The 15,356-nt window shown below is 36.3% G+C and overlaps 1 protein-coding gene across 1 annotated transcript in view; it reads right to left on the bottom strand.

Moving 5' to 3' along the window:
* PPIP5K2 (diphosphoinositol pentakisphosphate kinase 2) overlaps positions 1–15,356 on the bottom strand; it is a 3,486,936-nt gene that overhangs the window by 1,401,274 nt on the left and 2,070,306 nt on the right. The window contains 1 exon segment of the mRNA XM_044063880.1: positions 496–610. Coding sequence (XP_043919815.1) covers positions 496–610 — 115 coding nt within the window.

Here is a 15,356-nt window from a genome sequence, read left to right as displayed (position 1 = left end):
TATCTGCCTCAGAAGATAGTGGTGCAGTGGGCTAATGAAGATCCCCATGACACTTATGAAAAAGAGGAGAAGGCTTTCAGTGCGCAATAATCACACCCTGGATGAACTAAACATTAAGGGAATTTCTTCCTGTGTCATGGTCAAATTAATTCTTCTGTCTCCCTTAAAACAGTCCAAAGGGCTGGTAGGACTATCACGTATGTACTTCAAACTAACCAGATTAAAGTCCATACACTTACTGGTCTTTTCTTATAATGCAAACAAATACTACGTATCTGCTTGAAATAACAAGAACAATCAACAGGTGCAGTTATGATAATTCACCCTCTTCATGAAAGCACTCTTTAAATTAAGCTCAGAAGAATAAGCTGCAAAAACAAAAAAGTGTTTCTCATTTGACATAGGTATTAAACAACAAAGAATTTTAGAATCAAAACGCTTACAGTGAAAGTGTGAAAAAGAAAAAAAAAATACAGCACTAAAAGAAGTTCTTACATCACATAAGGCTCCAAACCGGAGAATAGAGAGAAGGGAATGGACATGACTCTCGCTAGTGAAGTATAATCTTGTTCGAACATGACGTTCTGGAGACATTACACCTCTAGAATATCTAAAATTAAAAGTACAAAAAAAAAGTTAATTCAGAATTACACAAATTTCTATTATACTGACATACTACAACTTCAAATCTTCTCATAGCATTTTAGTTATTAGGTCCTTATAAAACTTCTCAACAGGTTTGGAAAAGATCTTCAGTGGGCACTCTAAACTCATCCACTGACATCAAAAGGTGGTCTAAGAAAATGAGGAATCTGCTGAATGTGATACTTTAATCCAGTGGTCTCAAACTCACACGGAGCCAAAACTACATGAGGATGAGTCCAAGTCAAAGGTGACAAAACTGTCCAAACCATACATTCCAAAACACGAGGCTCACCTCTGATGGGCAGTCAGTCCCATACTGCTGCTTTTTGGAGCTTAAACACATCAACAGCAACAGTTTTGAGCTACAGGAAGACCATGTCTCTCTCTCTCTCTCTCACTCACTGGCTCCACAGTCAAGCTAATGAGAGACAGAAACTGCTAGAAGCAATCTGAACCACAAAATAACCATTTGTTAATGTCTGAATTGAAACTTGGATTTTGTTTTTATACACAAGAGACCCAGATTTGACCAAAGCTTAGCAGCCTGAATAAAACATGTCTGGTCCCTGGCTTTGCCCATGACCACATGACACTCTCAAAGACCTGATGTAATAGTAGATATCTCCATTAGTGCATGAACCAAAAATACCACCCATTTTTTGAAAGAATACTATCAGAAACCATCATGCATAGTCTACAAACACCATTTAGAATCTGCTCAACTTTTTCCAAGTTGTTAGCTCTCTTAAGGACAGGTATCCTTGTCAGTCATTTTTCAGTTTTTCAGTCACAACAAAACATTTTCAGTAAATACTGAGGCAACATCTCCCACCTTTCCCAAGTGTTTCCTTCCATGGGACTCTTACAGACATCTTCTAGACAGAAAAACAATGTCAATGAAGTCTGAATTCGGGGGGGGGGGGGGGGGGCACTAATATTAACAATGCCTGCTAGGCAAGACGCTCTTAAAGACCTGATACTGCAAAATGTTCCCTTCTAACTAACTTAACGTTTACAGGGTAGCCTCAATCAGCAAGAAATACATTAATGTCGAGTCTTGTAGCCAGCACACTCAAAATGCTCTGAATTTTGTCCTAGAGCCCTGGATTCATATGCTAATAATGACAATGCAGAGCAGCATCTAAGGGGTGCTTCATTACAGATGCAATGACAGAACAAATGAACATTATCAGTTCTATGGCATTTGTTAGTGCAAAGGAAGCAAATTATCCTGGTACCATGGTCAAATTTCTTAGCCCCCATAAACAATTAAGTCTTCCCCTGAAAAAGGATCATGGACCCATTACGAACAAATAAGGTCAACTTATAAACAAACAAAAATTCAAGCAGTAACTTCCAGGAATTCTAAGCAGAATGGAAGGACTAAGGCAACTGACAACTGTATTCTCAAAATCTGCTCTGGATTCAAACATTCAAACTGTGGCACCTTCTAAAGAAGCAGACCCTGACCAGAACTACAGCAGTGCAAATTTGAGCAAACCACAATGAAGTATAAACTTTTTTCCTCAGAAAACATAACACACTGGTAGAGCAACAAGCTGAAGTTTCAAAAGAATATTTTGAAAGCACATCAGATTACTTATATTCAAATATGTATAAGCAATGTATAAACTTAAATGTCATTCATTCAGATTGATGTCACTATTAAAAACTCTATTTCAAAATATTAGCACACACATGCATTATACCTACAATTTCTATCACAACGTTATCATAACTCTTTTTAAGAGTTTCCACTATTATTGTCATGCAGTATAGACATTTTCTTTGCAGAAATTTTTATTCACTCCAACATTACATACATTCCTCAAGTAATGCTTTTTCTAAAACCCCACTCCTTCTGGACATTATTCTATATGTACTGTTTCCACAAAGTTTATTTATTTCTATAAACATAGTTCCTTCCATTTTCTATAGATCCCACCATCCAGTTCTTTTATCTCCTTCAAAATATTCAGAACTTCTCTTACGTTTATTATGATTTTGACTTCATTTTCTAGTAACGGATTTTCTGGCAGCCAATTCCATGAAACTTGGGCAATACAGATCCTAGATCAAAAGAATAATCTCCTTAGTAACATCTGCTCTTCCAACATTTATGTCAAAGAACTCTGTAGGGATTTTTTTTTTTAATTTGCCAACTCAATAAACTCGGAGGGGGGGGGCACTGAACCCAATCCTCTCTCTCGTTTGTCTATCATACCTCTACTATTTGCTGGCTACCTGAGGAAAAATCCTTTTAAGTTTACTTAGGGTACAAAAATACCTAAACAAACATTTCCATACAAAAATTCTAAATCTTCTGGACTTTGTTGCATAGTTGGGAGCACTACAGATTTCGTCTCACTGTTTCATTGTAAAGTATTTTTTTATTCTCTTTTTCCAAGCTCTTCTAACATTCTCTGACTGACTTTAACATGATATTATAAGAGGCACAATACACATGAAGTAATACAAAAGAAAACTAACCATACTAACACTCCTTTGGTTATTTTTATGCATTTGACATTTAAACAATTTTCATTCATTCCAACATACGTAAGTTGCCCTGTTCCTGCCTTCCATTAAATTTCACTATCCATGTACTGAACAGTATTACTCGCACAAGTTCCATTTATTTCTATACAAGTTGCCCTTCCCTTTTCTAAATATCATACTTCTAGTTCATTTATTTCTTTTACAATATTCAGCACAAGTGCAGTTGGTTTAGATTTTGATCATTCTCTACTAATCGTTTATTTGGCAATCAGTAGCATTAAAAATAGTAAGGGCTTAATATAACTGGACAATACATTTTCCTAACATTTCTGACATACTACACTATAGGGAATTGTTTAAATCTTCTTGCTTGGTATATACCAAAAAAAATTTCCTAGTTCCCTCTCTCCTTCCCATCATACATTCAAGCATTTGCGGTCTACCACAGGAAAATTTATTTCAAGTCTAATTGGGGTATAAAATACCCAGGCAAATACTTCCAATCATAAACCTTCTGGACTTTGCTGCATAATTAGGAACCACACAGATGTCCTTCCATTGCTCATTTCTAAACTGCCTTTCCAGTCTCTCTTTCAAATAATTTCTAACCTCCTCTGATTGAGTCTTATAATTATTCAATATTTTATATGCCCTTCCAATTATTTTTTTTAACAGCCACTTCTGTCCTAGACTCAACTAAACAAATTCTACCAGAGCTGTTCTTTCTAGAATTCAAAGAATTCATGTGGCAACTTAGAGTGGATGCCACTAACCTGCCTGGACTGAATGATGTAGTTTTTTTCTCCAGCTATTTAAAATTAAAAGCTGAACTTTATTTTTAGGGGGGGGGGCATACATGTATATTTCTGTGACAACACAATAACATTTGCTTATTTTAAGTGCACAATTTATTTTTGTGGAAATGTATTTTGGATTGTACTTTAATTTTGAGATGGGGGCTGATGGGTTATATGCAATATGTAAATAAGGAAGTATGGTTTTAATGCATTTTAATTTAGCTATGTATAACAACAACTAAAACAACAGTGATTTTTAGGTGCATTTTGCTTTAATGACGTGACTTTGCCTGGCTTTAAAAGGAAGTGATCTAAGAATAATTCCTGTTTTAATCTGAAGAAGTCAAGTGTAACAACAGACAAAAGTGCTAATTAAACTTTGTATCCAATTTCACCGGCCAGTGTTCATTTTCTTTACATTACCAGCTGCTAATTTACACTTTCATAAAATGAATACAGTCTTGTTCTTTCAGCTTTTCTGGTACAGCAGGAAATTTCAGATTTTATCTGCATACTCAGTGTTCTAACTGCTAATTTTTGAAACAGCTTTTCTTGAGAAGCCTTGTGCTCAGACAAACTTTCAATTCAACCTCTGATTTTTGCAGCTTTATCAAACCTGAACAGCTAGCTAAAGTTTCTTCTATTTTTCATCCTTTTAATTTTATTGCATGTAATCATTTAGTGTTTAACTTCTCTTGACACATTTGATTTGATCAAAACACCTCTGAGTAAATTTTCTGTGGCAAAGCTAAAACAAACTGTTTTTGCTGAAAATCTGCAGGATTTTTTTTCTGTCAGAGCTTTTTCTTGGATGATTTTTTTCTTACTTTCTCCAAATTTATTTTTTGCCGGCATCTAGGCAGTGTAATTATAAACCAGTAACTATATTTTTTCATGAACATAGGTAATTGCCCTATTTTCAGGGCTGCAGTTTTCACAGAAAGCTCTACTCAACCTGTTGATCAGTGTGCAGTAGGTTTGCCACCTATCCATTTTTTCCAAAAACAGACTACTGGAGTTTGTTAAATCGACAGATTTACTACAATTTTCTGTAAGTAAGTAAATAAATAAAAATAAAAAAAAGGAAGAATTGCAAACCAGGAAAAGAGGAGATTCTTCCTCCCCCTAATGTGACTACGATGTAATGAAATGACAGGAAAGTGGGCTGGGAGAGGGGAGGAGATGATGGGGATTAGGGAAGGTATGAGGGGTGGGGTCTTGGTGTGTGTTTGGCCACAACAAAAGGTGGCAACTCTAGCACTGTGCAGCCATCTTGGGAAGTCACTACTTCTGATTGATTCTTATGGTTTTCAAACAAAAGTTTTATACATTCTAGTAATCATCCCTTTTTAAACAGCATCTGCTGATCTTGATTTAACTAAAAACTCTTCCCAAGCCCAGACTTCACTAAGCACTCTTTCTACCTCTTTCTCATTGCCTTCCCTTTGAGGGCTCAATAAAAGAGCACAGGCAATGTCTTTGTCTTCCATACAAAGGCTTGATAAAAAGAATACAGTCAATCTCTAAACTGCATTCCAAGTTTCTGCTTAGACTCATCCCACCCCACTGCCTCTCTCCCCATTGTTATTTGCTCCTAATATCTTACTTCATCAGTTTACTCCCTCCAGTGAATTCCAACCTATTTTATTTACCCCACAGTTGCAGACATCCCTACTGGTAAAATCTTTCTCCACTGCTGCACTGGCTTAGCTCTTAGAATACTTTCTGCTACTTTATCATTTTTATTTTAGTTTACTTTTTTATTTTATTCTTTGTTTGCCAGGTTAGTCACACTAGGCTAGTAACCTCTTTTCAGGGGAGACCTAAAGTGGTACTTATACTACTATGGGAAATTTGGCCAGGGCATTGGGGAACTTCCCCTACTCTTGGTAGTTGGGGGAAGGCTTTGTGTGTTACACATCCTGACTTCCGATATCCTGTCCAGGCATGAAGGCAGTCAGGAAGAATGGGGAGAAAACAAGGCTGATTCAGCTTTTGCTGAAAATGGAGCGAAAGTTGCTGACAGTATAGTTGAAATGGTAGAATAGCTACCATAATTTTTTCTGATGTTGTGGATGCAAAAAAAAAAAAAAAAAAAAAAAAAAAAAAAAAAAAGCGACATTGGAGGAAAAGGAGATTGCAGCTGTAACTGAGATGGATTTAGAGGAAAACTTTCGAAGGAGATTGAAGGAGACAGTTACATCTGAAAATGCATAATTACAACCCTCCAATTGGGGGGAAAGTGAGATGATTACTTGGAAGAAATGGTAAACCAAAGTGAAGCAGCAATTTCATGGAGCAAGGTCATGGAAAAAATAGAAGAAAAAGGAGAATAATACACTATGTCAGAAAAAGTTCCAGAAACACAAACTTATGCACAAACTGTTGGAGAAGAAGCAAAGAAGACAGAAGAAATAAAAGATAAAAAAAGAAGTATAAAGTACATCTGAGCAGTAAAAAAGAAGAAAGTTTGGACAGGTATGAGGTTTGGGACTCTTGTCATAGCACCTCTGGGTGTCAAAGCAAAAGAGGTAAGAACATTTATTTTAATTAATAAAGAAACTTTTTATGACTTGATATGCGAGACTAGGCAAGCCACGGACATTTTTTGGTGCATAAGAACAAAAGAAAAATATTTATTCATGGTCAGAATATGTGGTGCAAGCTTTATACAGACAAACAAAAAAAAAAGAATAATGATCCAGTTTATAACTTGAAGTTGAAGCAGAAGAACTGAAAGAACATTTGTTAACTATTTGTAAAGTAAAGGGCACTGCAAAAATATATGATGAAAGAGGACTATGGACTGGGGGGATGGGAATGTGAAGTAATACTGAAAATGGAAAATGATAATGTTATGCATGCACTTAGTTTAAATGTTCATGGTAATAGGGGTTTTCTGAAATACATGGGTTAACCAAAGACTTGTTATTTTTGTGAAAAAATGATCATTCGATCAATGAATGGGATAAAAAAGATATTTATGTGGTAAAACAGGGGATAATGCAAAAATGTGATTTAAAGTGCAAATAATGTGGCGATACTGGTCATTCATGGCTAGAATGTGAAATGAATGTGCAAGAAAATGAAGTTATACAGGAGAAGGAGATAGAAAAATGTGTTATACAAGAAAATGTACAAAAAGATGTGACTGATAAGAGCTTAAACATGAAGTTAAAGAAAGTAACAAGGAAAAAAGCAGAGGAGACACGTGAGGAAGAAGCTGACTGGCGCACAGTAAGAAATAAAAAGAATTCCATAGGGAAAAGAGTTAAAGAAAGGAAAAGAAAATTCAAAAATATAATACTTAGAGAAAATAAGAAAGGAAAGGGGTAAACATTTTATTATACTAACTATTCTTAAAAGCTGAAAATATCAGCTATAAATGCGAACAGCATAAAAGATATTAAGAGGAGAATAGGTATATTACAATGGTGTGCTGCTGTAGATGCACATATTATTGTTTTAGAAGATGTCAGATTATTAACAGAGGAAGAAAGAACACAAACTGAAAAACTTTTGAATGGTGTGGTAGCTTGGAACATGGGGAAAGAAATGTGCTTGGGCATATATATATTATGTCAAAAATCATTAAAACATTAGATACAGTGGAACTAGGACAAATTATGGTAATAAACGAGATGGAAAAAATATATGTACAGAATTAAAGCTTTATATGCATATGTAACAAAAAAAGAGAAAGGATGTTTAAAAAATATTCTTGAATATGGTTGTGGAAATATGGACATTATGATGCTGGGTGATTCTAATTGTAATTTAAGTAAAAATAAGAGCAATTGCGATGTTAAAATGGTTAAAGAAATTATGAGAAGTGGAAAGTTAAGTGTATGAGAGAATAACCACTGGACATACAAAAAGAATGAAATTAGGACAGAAATTAATTATCTTTAACATGTCATAGTTTAAAAGTTATAAAAAGGAATCAAGTATGCTGGATTTTCAGATCATGTGGCTATATGGATTAAAGTACAGGAAATGAAGAATATATAAAAATAAGAAAAGGAATAAAAAGAATTAGTGAAAAGGAATTAGATTTAGAAGAGAAAAAAGAACTTATGGAATTATGGAAAAACTGGACTCATTGGTAGCTTCATTTTAAAGAGAAATATAAAAAGTGTTTTTAGAATGTATAAGGATGAAAAGAAAAGAAAGAGAGAGAGAAAATATTAAGTCAAGAAATATTTAGAGACTTAGAGAAGAAAATGTCGTTTTATGAAAAGGAGAAATATATATATATATATATATATATATATATATATATATATATATATAAATGAATCAAATTAAAATTAACAACGATATATATTCAAAAATATTTTTTATAAGGAAGGAAAGAAGAAGTAGCACCAAATTTGATTTAAATGATAAAAGAAGGAAAATAATAAGAGAATTAAAAATAAGGAAGGTAAATAAGACAGCAAGAAAGAATATGCAAAATAATTAAAGAATATGTATTTGGATTATTTGTTAAAACAAAAAAACACCGAACAAATTTATAAAGGTGAACATTTAAATAATGAAGATAATGAGTATTTAGAACAAAAAATAAACTATGAAAGAACTGCATGAAATTCTAAAAGATATTAGCATGAATTCTGCATCAGGACTGGATGGAATTGTATATGGTATGTATAAAGAAATGAGAGTGGCAAAAAGTTATTTTTATAGATTTTATGAATGAATGGTTAGAAAGTGAAATTAAAGAGAACTCCTCTGCACTTTTCATTGACCTGTCCAAGGCTTTCGACATGGTAAATCACAATATACTCAAACATTCTCAAATCTCTGTCACTTGACATACTAGCTATAAAATGGTTCCAGTCCTACTTAAATGACAGACATCAAGCTGTACCCTGGAACACCATTCTTTCTACCCATCTACCTGCTAATATTGGTGTCCCTCAAGGGTCCATACATACTAGGCCATCTCCTGTTTTCTATATTCATCAATGACCTTCACCAAGTAGTTCCCCAAGCTACATGTATACAATACGCGGATGACTCTACACTTATATGCTCAGCCACTTCTGTATCTGAACTTCACTCCCATACACAAGACGTATTTAACTCTGTAGAACTATGGTTTACAAAACGCTGTCTCCTACTAAACCCTAAAAAAACTAAACTTCTCCTTTTTACACCACCAGTAAATCTCCCCCAATAGACTTCACTGTAACATCCAATAATAGTACTCTTATATCCCAAGATCTTACTACCAAACTGCTAGGTATCACCACAGACAACAACCTTAACTTTAACACCCATATCAACAACACTTTGAAAACTACTAATAAAAAATAGACTTTCTTTATAGGATCAAACCCTTCCTCACTCCTGCAACTAGAATAACTATTGCCCACACCCATCTAATATCTACCCTTCTTTATGCCTCACCCATATTTATTAATCTGTTGAAAAATAACCTTAAGAAATTAGAAAACTTCTACAATAATATAGCCAGATTTACCACAGGGAACCCTTACAGAACACACCACTGTATTAATCTAAAACATCTAGGGTGGCTTGAATTACAGCAGCAGCTGAAATTTAATCAACTTGCCATCACCCATAAAATACTTTATCAACCTGCCAAGACACCCATCCTATCTAACCTTATTCACCCCTACTATAACCTGAAGTCCCTAAGATCTTTACAAAATCTTCTTGTAAATATCAATAAATCGAACAATAGAGCTGGAGACTCTCTCTTCTCTAATACTGTTGGAAAAACCTGGAATCTACTTCCCTCCAAACTTTCCACACTTCCCTCTATTACTCTGTTCAAAAATAAACTTAAGCTCTTCCTCAAAACACATTGGATGTGCCCCTGTACTAAACCTGACTGACCAACATGCTCTTGTTACTTGATTCAACCTTACCTTCTCATCTCTGCAACAATCTCATCTTAACAACTACTATTCTACCTCTCCACCATACTCTTACTTATTACTGTATTCTCAAAAAAGTGACATGTTGTACTACTAGATGTATTACTCAACTGCTATTCCATATAAATTTCTTTTTATCTTCCTTTTATCTACATTTATACTGTACTTTTAGCTATTATTCTTTCTGAACATTTAATTGTAACTTCATTAGTAATTGTACTGTCTAGTCAAATATTTTGCATTTTTTTATACTTTATAAATGTGTGACCACCTAATTTTTTTCCTTTACGGTGAATGTATTTGCATTTTAAATATGTGCTGCTGTAGATGTGAACTTTATTTCAACTGTTTGGAGCTTATCTCCCTGGGCCTCTACTGAAAATGGACATATATCCAGCTAGACTAGCCCGGTCAACAAATGTAAAATAAAATAAAATAAATAAAATAAAGAGAAAGATATATGTACAGGAGTTATAAAATTTATATTTAAAAAAGGAAAAGTGGAGATAAAAACCTGGAGACCTATAATATTGAATAATACAGATATTTTTTTATGAGAATAATAACAAAAAGGTTACCAAAATGGATAAAATATATGAATAAAATGGATTCTGAAGAAATGGAAAAGGAAGTCAAGAGTTAGTATGGATAATACAAGAAAGAGTTGATGACATCATAAATAAAAACGTAGAAGCGAAGATGATAGGGGATATAAGTAAAGCCTATGATAATATTCAGTATAAATCATTATGGGGAAATTTTGCAGTAATATAATGTAAGGAAAACATATTACAAGTAATAAAATCTGTTTATGAAAGGAACTGTGAAACTAAATGTAATGGCTGGATTGGGGAAGAAATATTTTATTTATTTATTTTACATTTGTTAACCGAGGTGTCTGAGCCGAAAAGGCCCTTTTTCAGCAGAGGCCCGGGGAGGAAAGCTCCACAAAGAAAAATTACAGACACATTTAGTTATTTAGACATGATCAGTATACACACAAATTACAAGAGACATGTTTTTACAGTGGTATGCGGCACATAAACAGTTACAGTGGACAGAACAAACAAAAAAATATTAATTTTAAAAATAAAGGTAATTAATAGATTTGTGGTGTACAGCTGCAATTTGGAATATAGGTAGAATACATACATTGTAGATTAGCCAGTGTTTGTGAGTAAGATTGAAAACTATTATCAAGTGCTCTAGATTTAGTATGTATATGTTATCCGCTTTCACTAGCCTGGGGAGCAATCATGGCACTGACAACTTTGCTTGAGATGTTGCCTGATGAGGTCTTTAAAGGAGGCTTTGGATGATGTGTTTTGAATGCTAGTAGGGACAGAGCTCCATTTTTTAGCCACTGAACTACTATATAGTGCATCTCCAAAGCTATTGTAGCTGTTGGTAACTTTAGTAGTTTGCTTGATGATCTAAGAGGTCTTTTGGCTGAATGATGTTGTACTAGGTTTTTGAGGGCAGGACACTTATTGGGGATGTAATAGATAGAATGACAGAGACAGAGCTGACTGTAGGTTAGGAGGTTGGGCAGTTCAAGCCAGTGGAGCTGTCTCAAAGCAGTACAGTGATGACTTCTATATGAGCAATTTGCAGCAAAGCGGGCAATTCTGTTATAACAGGCTTCCATTTTGCTTAGTCAGAATGGGAAATGCATAGAGTAGGGTGGATAGAAGTTGGGAGCGAGCAAAGGCTGATCTTGTGTTGTTGGTAAGAAATGGTTTGATACGGTAGAGTGATCCCAGTTTGGCATGTACTTTTTTAATAGTTAAGTTGAGATGACTATCAAATTTTAGGTGGGAGTCTATGGTTATTCCCAATAGCTTAGCCTGTGCCACTGGAGCAATTTGAGTAGCATTTGTGGAGTAGATAGTGAATTGACTGTTAGTGTTTTTGTTAGAACTGGTTATAATCATAAGCTGAGTTTTCTTTGGACTGAGGATAAGTTGGGCTTTGGTAAGGTAGTTTTCAACGTCAGAGAATGCTAGTTGAGTTGTTTGCAGGAGCGTGGGAATGTTTTGTGCAGCACAGATTAAGGTAGTGTCATCTGCATACTGAATTATAGATGCATGCTGTGTGGAGGTATGGAGGTCATTTGTAAAGACTGTGAATAGTAGTGGTCCTAAGATAGAACCCTGTGGGACTCCTATAGTTATGCGCAGCTGAGGAGAGAGAGAAGTTTCCCATTTCCCAGCTTGGTACCTGTCAGTTAAGTAGCTTTCGAACCTAAGAGTGGAATTTGATAGACGATATTGGTTTAGTTTGTTTAGCAGGATTTGGTGTGAGACTGTGTCAAATGTTTGGACATATCCAAAAAAAGAGTTGACACTTGTAGGCCTTCATTTTTGAGACAGTTTACTGTGTCTGTGAACCAGAGGATAGCTGTAGTGGTACTATGGGCAGGTCTGAAACCATGCTGAGTAGGTGACAGGATGTTGCTGTCTAGGAGATAGTTTAGCATCTGGGTATAGATGCATTTTTCTAGGATTTTGGCCAGGGGGGAAGAGTAAAGCAATGGGTCTGCAGTTATTAAGTTCAGTGGAGGTCCCGCCTTTATGTATGGTTGTAACATAGGATATTTTCCAGAGTTTGTGCACATAGTTTTCAACAATTGATCTGTTTATGAGAGTGGAGACTGGGATAGCAATAGCATCTGCTGTGAGTTTCAAGAAATAACTGGGGAGTAGGTTGGCTGCCGTTGATGAGGTTTTTAGTTGGGAGAGCATGCTTTTGATTGAAGTGGTGGAAACTGTTTTGAGGGTAAAGGTTGTATTAGTGTTATTTGTGTTGGGGGGATAGTGAGGAAGGAACTGTCCTGTGATACTAAGAATAGAATTGAGTTCACAAAATGGGAGATGAATTGTGTTTCGATAGGAACGTTAGTGTCAGGGGTGGTTGGTTTGGGGGTAGCCTTTTGGGTGGATTTTAGTAGCTGGTTTACATTTTTCCAAAATTTTTGCGGGTTGTGTTGGTAATTAGTTTGTAATGTTGTGTAGTAGGATTTTTTGTCCAGCCTAATGCATTTTTTTGAATGGCTGTGCAGTTCTTGGTACTTAGTTAGGCTTTGTGTTTCTTTAGTTTTTTGACAGTAAAGCCAGGCAGTGTCTCTGGACTTGAGGATTTGTTTGGTTTCTTTACTGAGCCAGGGGTTTGTAGAGGTTCTAACCTTGATTTTGCGCAATGGAGCGACAGTGTCTAGGTGTTGTAGAAATGTTTTGTTGAAATATGCTACAGTCTGGTCAAGTGGGAAGGTTTTTAGAGGGGTCCAGTCACAGTTACAGAGTAAAGTGTTGAGGACCTCAGGAGAGAATTTTTTGTGTTTCTAGTGGATATATAGTTAGTAGTTTTGCATATGCTTGTTCTACTACGTATAAAGTACATTATGTTGTGGTCACTTAAGGTGTCTGGGAGACTGCCTGTGTGAGGGTACAATGTGGGGTTGTTAGTTAGGACCCAGTCAAAGATGGATTCCCTTTTAGATTTTTTATCACATCTAGTTGGAATTTGGACTAGCTGCTGGTAGCCATGGAGATTTATTAGATTACTTGGTGGTTCTGATATACAGGTGAACCAAACTAGGTTGAAGTCCCCCAGAATAAAGGTTTCTTGTGAGTATGTGGAAGAACACCAGGATAAGAAGTCTTCAAGGCTAGCAGGTGTATTACCAGGTGGAATATAGATCACAATTGTGGTGATGACCTTTTTAGGGTGAAGGTGAAGTTGAAGTTGTGAGTTAAGTATGTCCCAATTATTGGGGGAGGGGTAGGAGTTTGGTAATTGATGGACAGTTAAGTTGGACTTGTACAGTAAGGTAGTTCCACCCCCTTTACGAAGTGGTCTGTCTTGTCTAATGATATTGTAGCCGGTAGGGTGAACTTCTGCTTTGTTTTTATTTAGCCAGGTTTCTGTTATGGCAACTATGTCTGGGGAGTAGTGTGCTATTGTGGCCTGGAGGTCAGGTATTTTATTTTTGATACTTCTAATATTAATATTTAGCATTAAAAGATGGTTGGTTTTGCTGCTGTTGTTGACTTGCCCAGGGATGAAGAAAGTGGGGGTGTTATGTTCTGACATTTGTGTTGGAGCAGTTTGTGTTGGACAGGATGGATTTGGGCCTGGGTTGGGGTGGATATCCCCACTTATGGTGAGCCTGGAGTTAAAATGGTTATACAGATGTTGGAGTTTGGTGAGGAGTGTGAGAAAGTATTGTTTTTTTGGAGTAGGAATGAGAGCATATGTGTTTAGTTCTGAATTGATCCGTTATGTAGTTCTTGAATAACTGTGGGCAGATATTATAATGTGTGGTGTCTGTATACGAGAGTGCATAATGTAGTGTTGTGCTACTAAGTTTAGGGATATTGCTTGAGTGATAAATTGTGGCGTTGTAAAGAATTATGAGAAGACAGACTAGTCTTAGTTGTGTGATAGTCATGGTTATAAAGTTTAAGTTGTTTCTTAGGTTCATAGGTTCATACTAGGCTATCTGCCCTAGGGCATTTATAAGCCTAGCCAGAGTGTGTGTGGCTTTCACCACCCCTTAGGATGAGAATACTATAGCCATTAGTTTGCTGTGCCTCTGTCCAGCAGTGATACAAAGATGATTCCCGGGGTAAACCTACGATCTCCCATCCACTCGTCAAGATTTCTCTTGAACAGAGTCAGTGAGGGGCTCTGCCTCACATGGACTGGGATTCTGTTCCATAGTGTAGGGAGTCTCTGGGTGATGAATCTGTCCCTCCAGCACGTCCTATTTATATCCGTGTTGAGGTTTAAGTCTCTTGCTCTCGTGGCTCTGGTGGATTTGGATTTTTGAGGTGGAGCATGTCCATTAATTCCGGGTTGGACATGGCCTTGTATGTCAGGCACAGATCACCTCTGAGCAGACGGTATGCGACTGAATAGAGCTGGAGTTTCTTCAGTCGGGCATCGTATGACATATGTTTGAGCCCTTTATCCTTTTGGTGAGGAACTTTTGGGGTCTTTCCAACTGCTGCAGGTGTCGGGTAAGGTACATTCGAATGGGGCGTTGTACTCAATCATTGGTCTGATAAGTGAAGAGTACAGGGGTACAATGACCTCTCCTGATCTGGATGTGAATCCCTTCATGATCAGGTGGGCAATGTAGAAGGTCTTCCTAACCACTTTGGCAATGTGAGTGTCAAAAGAGAGGTTACTGTCAACTTGGGTCCCCAGGTCCCTGATAACTTCTTCCGTGTTTAATGGATTACCACCTATGTGGTAATTAGGGGTTACCTTGTTTTTCCCAAAGGGTATGACTATACATTTTTGGCATTTAGCTTAAGGCCATGGCTCTGGCACCAGTTATCCATTTCTATGAGACCTTTCTGGAGGATGTCTGTGTCTGATGGAGTGTCAATTATGGTGCCCAGTTTGCAGTCATCTGCAAATTTTGTCAGCCACAATCCCCTATGTTTGCCTGCACTTCAGAAAAATAAATGCCGAACAAGAGGGGCCCAGGACTGAGCCC

This window comes from Protopterus annectens, chromosome 2.part2, assembly GCF_019279795.1.
Source record: "Protopterus annectens isolate FY-2018-M chromosome 2.part2, PAN1.0, whole genome shotgun sequence".
Taxonomy (NCBI): Eukaryota; Metazoa; Chordata; order Ceratodontiformes; family Protopteridae; genus Protopterus; species Protopterus annectens.
This window is presented reverse-complemented; position numbering and strand designations above follow the sequence as displayed.